Source organism: Limanda limanda, chromosome 11 (assembly GCF_963576545.1).
Source record: "Limanda limanda chromosome 11, fLimLim1.1, whole genome shotgun sequence".
Taxonomy (NCBI): Eukaryota; Metazoa; Chordata; class Actinopteri; order Pleuronectiformes; family Pleuronectidae; genus Limanda; species Limanda limanda.
The window spans coordinates 5,244,298-5,250,297 of NC_083646.1; the positions used below are offsets into that span (position 1 = coordinate 5,244,298).

The 6,000-nt window shown below is 45.5% G+C and overlaps 1 protein-coding gene across 1 annotated transcript in view; it reads left to right on the plus strand.

Moving 5' to 3' along the window:
* mtmr11 (myotubularin related protein 11) overlaps positions 1-5,297 on the plus strand; it is a 28,288-nt gene extending 22,991 nt beyond the window's left edge. Inside the window, exons 13-17 of the mRNA XM_061081579.1 lie at positions 123-295; positions 439-609; positions 1,448-1,666; positions 2,806-3,123; positions 3,213-5,297. Of these exons, the coding sequence (XP_060937562.1) occupies positions 123-295; positions 439-609; positions 1,448-1,666; positions 2,806-3,123; positions 3,213-3,677 (1,346 nt within the window). The 3' untranslated portion in view covers positions 3,678-5,297. The remainder of the gene's footprint in view (positions 1-122; positions 296-438; positions 610-1,447; positions 1,667-2,805; positions 3,124-3,212) is intronic.
* Positions 5,298-6,000: the final 703 nt, after the last annotated feature.

Consider the following 6,000-nt stretch of genomic DNA (forward strand, 5'->3'; position numbering starts at 1 on the left):
CTCCACGTGTTGCTGTTGTTGTTCCTGACACGTCGCTGCTCCGGCTGCTCACGCTGCTCCCACAGGTTGATACTGATTTCGGTAGTTGACTGGTTTTTCTTTTCCATGTTTTGCCGTCACAGAAGCGGACGACCGGGACCTGAGCTGCGTGGTGTCCAGCCTGGTGCAGGTGATGTGTGACCCCCACTGTCGGACCCAGTACGGCTTCCAGAGCCTGGTGCAGAAGGAGTGGGTGATGTCCGGCCACCGCTTCTACAGCCGCATCAACTACCACCGGGACAACGACAAAGAGGAGGTGAGACGCTGACACATCAGGCCGGTGTTGGATTCCCTGTGACTCTTTCAACCGCTCTGCCTCACCCCCCACTAAGATACTGAACTGGATCTACCCCGACCTCATCGTCCTGACCTCTAACCTCCGTCTCTCCCTCCCTGTAGGCTCCGGTCTTCCTGCTCTTCCTGGACTGCGTCTGGCAGCTGTGGTCCCAGCATCCCTCCCGCTTCCAGCTGACGGAGGACTTCCTGTTGGCGCTGCACGACAGCATCCACCTGCCGCTCTTCACCAGCTTCCTGGGCAACTGCCAGCGAGAGAGATGCAAACGCTCCCAGGTACGAACCCCTGAGAGGGGTCTCACGACTGAAAAAGGGCCAGAAGGGAATTGATTCATTAGGACAGGGGTTTTCAACTGGTTTTGTCCCAGGGACCATTCTGACTAGAAAGTAATCCGCGGCCCACTGATGTGCCTTCGAGCACGTGCCTACGTGTGTGCCTGTGTGCATGTGGATAGAAGGAAGTTTTAACATTTGGTTTTTTATGTTGGTTTTATTTAAAAACCTCAAACAAATCTAGAAAAATCTGTGTTAAAAACAACAAAAACGGTTGATTTTCAGTGATTAAGAATTGGAAACAAAATTAAAATGCAGTTTGTAGTTGTACTGCATCTCAGAACCATATGAACATCAATATATAACGTTCATGACTTAAATGTACAGACATGTAGCTGACATGTTGAGAGAACGTTAAAGTAACGGTGATCAATAACAATCAACATAAACTGGGGCTACAACTGAAGAGGGAAGATGACAAAGTAATGCAGAATATGTCACAAATGATAATCATACAATATAACACAAACAATTGAGGCCTACTTAAGTTTAAATTCATGATCACCAGCACCTTTATATTATACTTTTCTTATTATATATATTTTTCACGATATTCAAGAGTAATCAGGAAATGTGTCGAAATATCAGAGCAAATTTTGCGGACCCCCTGCAATGCCGTCGAGGACCACCAGGGGGCCGCGGACCCCCGGTTGAAAACCCCTGCATTAGGGTTATAATCATTCTGTGTCATTTATTGGTATTTCTACTATCTTCCTCTCATTGAGAATTACATTTTCTGTGCTATATTTAAAATTTGTATTCATTTCCCTGCTCTACCCAGAACAATGGGCAGTCCTACACGCCTGTCAACGGCTGGAGAGACGTGCTTCCCCCGGACTCTTCCTCAGACCCCTCGGACCCTCCTCTTCCTCCCGTGTGGGACTGGGCTCTGCAGTACAGCAAACCCAGAAGAGAGCGCTTCACCCAACCCGTCCCCCCCACCCCACCGCTGCAACCGCTGCTCAACGGAAACCTCAACACAAACCCAGACACACACAAGGTAGGACCGTGTTTCCCATGATGCAACACGCCCTCTGGTGGCCACGACTGGGATCTGTCAGTTCAACAGTCACGGGCATAGATAGATAGATAGATAGATAGATAGATAGATAGATAGATAGATAGATAGATAGATAGATAGATAGATAGATAGATAGATAGATAGATAGATAGATAGATAGATAGATAGATAGATAGATAGATAGATAGATAGATAGATAGATAGATAGATAGATAGATAGATAGATAGATAGATAGATAGATAGATAGATAGATAGATAGATAGATAGATAGATAGATAGATAGATAGATAGATAGATAGATAGATAGATAGATAGATAGATAGATAGATAGATAGATAGATAGATAGATAGATAGATAGATAGATAGATTACTTTATTCATCCCCGAAGGGAAATTAAGTTGTCATAGCAGCCGGTATATTTGAATACAATAAAATACAATAGAATAGAATTAAAAATATTGAGGTAGAAAGAATAAAAAAACAGAAGCACAAGATAAAATACAATAAAATAGGTAGATAAGGTGTCAAGATGATGGTAATAGTACTGATGATATGATGGTAATGGTATTGTTAGACAGTATATAAGAATAGTACAGTATATATAGTATATAATATAACATAATATATATTTATATATGATAGTAATTATACCAATATATGACATGAGATCTGTTTTGTACATTGACACAAATATTAGTTTAGATCATTTTTCTAGATCAGCACATTATATTGCACAGATTAATAAATGTGAAAATATAGTCAGTACATTTTAATGGGTTTTCGGTATCTGAGCACTTGAGTTACTGGGAAATTGTGTCTTTAACCCAGCAAAACAAAAAACATCTAATTCAGGTTGATTCTGTTGGTATCAGGTTGATGATTATGTAACTTACCATCAGCTCTGTACATGATTGATCGGGTTATAGAGAAATGCAGATTGGTAATATATTCCTTTTAGATTTAAAACCTGCAGCTCATACACTTCACATTCTCTAGAACATGTCTGAGACCCACAAGACAAAAGCTTTTAACTGTGAAGGAAATTACTTTCTGTAAGTGGCTTGAATTAAATCCTTTTACCGTCTCTGCCCCCCCCCCCTGTGACTCATCTCTCAGCTGACTGACACCGTCCCCGGCTCGGTCGTCCTCCTCTCTCGAGGAACCTTCTCCTGTCCTGCTAACCTGCTTCCCTGGCGCAGCGGCAGCTCGGGCATTTACAAGAAGAGCCACCGGAGGGCGCCGTCCTCCGAGAGCGTGCCCGGCCTGGAGCGGCTGCTGAAGTCCTGGTCCCTGACGGAGCTTCCCCAGGGCCCCGCCTCCACTTCTGGACCTCAAGGGCCACTTGACCCCTACGAACCGTTGCTGCCCCTCCTCATGGGGCCCTGCATGGGTCTGTGGAGGGAGTGCTACCTCCGGGGGGCGCTGCACGCACAGGTAGGAACAACGAACAATACCAGACATCACCAGAAGTCTTGGAGATTTGATTTGAGTGATATTCTGACCGTGTTGCTCTTCATCCCCAGGCGTTCTCCAACCCCATCTCCGCCAACCACCCCCACCCGGTGGAGCGCCTGGCCCGGGAGGTGCAGCAGCTCAAAGACAAACTGGCACAAGTCTCCGCCTCCACTGAGGAGAACTCGCCCGTCAAGCCAGCCGAGCGCCGGCGGCCCGACACCAACCTGAACCAAAACACCAACAACGGCACCTTCCTCTTCCCGGCTTCGAGGCCTCACGGCCCGGGGGTGACCCGGGCGACGCCCCCTCCTACCTCCACCAACCACCAGACCTCCAGGGCCCCTCCTCCTCCTCCTCCGCCAGCCGCAGCGCCACCATCCAGACCAAGCCACAGGGACAACAGTGGCGGCAGCAGCAAGCACACCTTCCTGTTCGGGCACTCGTCCTCAGCGGAGGCCCGGCCCGAGCAGCGGTACTACCCGGTGCCGAGTAACGCCAAGCTGCCAAAGAGCAACGGGTCCGTAGCTTCCTGATGAGCCTCGTCATCACTGCGATACAGACCATTGCACTTCCTGTCTGCACCACACGACACCAAAACAAAAGTGACCCTCGAGAACTGAGGTGACGCAGGCGTGTGTTTCCTGTCAAACATAATTTTAATAAACCCCAGCGTGCAGCCCAGTGCAGGAGGAGGAAACACGTTCCAGCCCTTTACTCTGCTATTTATCGTCTGTACTGTATTTAAGAAATGTGACAACTGTTTTATATTTTATAGAAACAAAACACCGTGTTAGGTTTTTCCTCTAATTAAATATATATATATCCAACTGCAGACAAGCAAAAAGAAGATGCTTAATAATAATAATGACTGAGACAAACTGTTCATAAGCAAACTGCAGGATCTGAAACTCTGTGATCGTCACGTCACGCTTCAAGACAGAAAGACGACTCGTTTCCATTTTAAGCGTCTTATCCTGAAGGTGTTCCAGAGACATGAGATAGTGGAGTCAGGTGGTGGCTGAGGCCGGTTTGACAGAACTGGACAAAAGCTTTTCACCGGATTCACCTTCGACCCTTGTGACCATCAGGCTTCAGCTTTTTTTTACCATCATGTGCAAAGATTTACTCATTTCTTGTCTCTTCAGCTCGTAGAAAAGCCGAATATCGTTTCTGGAGAATCAATAATTTCTGAAAAGCCTGGTTTTTTCTGGAGCTGCAGCAGCTGCGACCTGCGACTTCACCGAGGAATTTAGGGCATGAGAGCTATTTTGGTTCTGCTCTCGTATCTCTGCTCCTGTGGGGAGAGGCCTGTGTTCAGTCCAGTGTTGTGTTAACCTCTGTGTGTCTGGATGAGGCTCACAGAACGTTACTGCCTTCTAATGACCGGGATCACGTCTGGGCTCTAGTTATATAATCCTGTGTAAACGATGAAGTATTTCTGATCATAATAATCGGTCAATATTTGATGTCCTGTGCGATCTCCGGCCAGATTTAGTATTAATTTGACACATTTCTCCAATCATTTTTGTTGGAATTGAAAATGAGACGTTACCATGAGAACGTTGGTGTTGGAAGCAAAGAGAAGCGTATTCCCCCCCCTCTCCTCTCGGGGTGTATTAGTATGCAGCCGACATTTAGGTCAAGGACTTGGACGTGTCTGTCTGTGTTTCATTCACTGTCGGCTCCTGCGCCTTTAAATCCAAAAAGGTTGGCGTTGGCGTGATGCATCGTCATCCCCACGGACGAATGGTATTTAGTTATTGTGTATTTAAATAAGCATGTTTTTCTAGATGGTGTAAAGCAGGAGAACAGTCGTCGGGTGTTGATGTCGAGTTTCTCTCTCGTCTGAAGGTACCTCACTTGAAAGCACTACCAATTATTCACTTGTTGTAAATATGCATCGATGTTCCTATCGGCTTCAGTTCCAGAAGTTTCCAGGTGTGATTCCACAGAAGAAAAAACCCACAAGCTCCTCGTCCTGTTGCTTAGAAACGTTTATAGATCTCCTGCTTCCACCCGTTTGTCTGTGTCTTTGTATGACGTCATGTTTTTTGGTACGAGCTTCACTTCAATTTGCCAGATGTACATATTTTTTGTATCAGCATGTTTTCATCCTGATGAATAAAAAAGTGTTATCGCTTCATAAACTCTCACCCGTGTCTTCAGAATTTGAATAAAAAAAAACGTCCCCTTCTCGTACACATCTCACAAACTTTATTTTTTAACAAAATAAATATTTACAATATTATCTGAAACATTTAAAAAGCAGCGTGGAAATGTACAGGATTAAAATGTTAAAATCCAAGCGTCCTGCATGATATGTCCAGTCAGAGTCAAACTATCTGAGAGTCAAATGTGCAAAATGCTCGACACGAAAACAGGAAACGTACAAAGTAAGAACAAGGTCCCGACAGGAAACGTTAAAGACACAAAACCCTCACTGCACAGTCGCTTCCACACATTAGATTCATTTTCAACTGTAGAAAACCTTCCTGCTGTTAAAAGTAGGAACGATCATTACATTGCTGTATTTTGAGATAAAATAGACCAAAACATAACGGAACCTTCTTCCATCCTTTGTTATATTCACATGCACTTTTCGGCACATTTTGGCACTTTGAACCTACGTCATGCATCGTCACGTTTCCCCTGACGACCGAGCAGGACCGGACAGAGAGAGACGACCTTCTGTTTATAGTCCAAGGTCACCACGTGGTCTTCATGGCAGAGCATTAAAAAGAAAACCAACCAGGTCAGAGACAAGGAGTCCATCATCTGAGAGTTCACCACCAGCGACTCCCCTGCTCCTTCCCCGAGCACTGGGGCTCCTGCAGGAGGCTGTAGGGTCCGCACAGG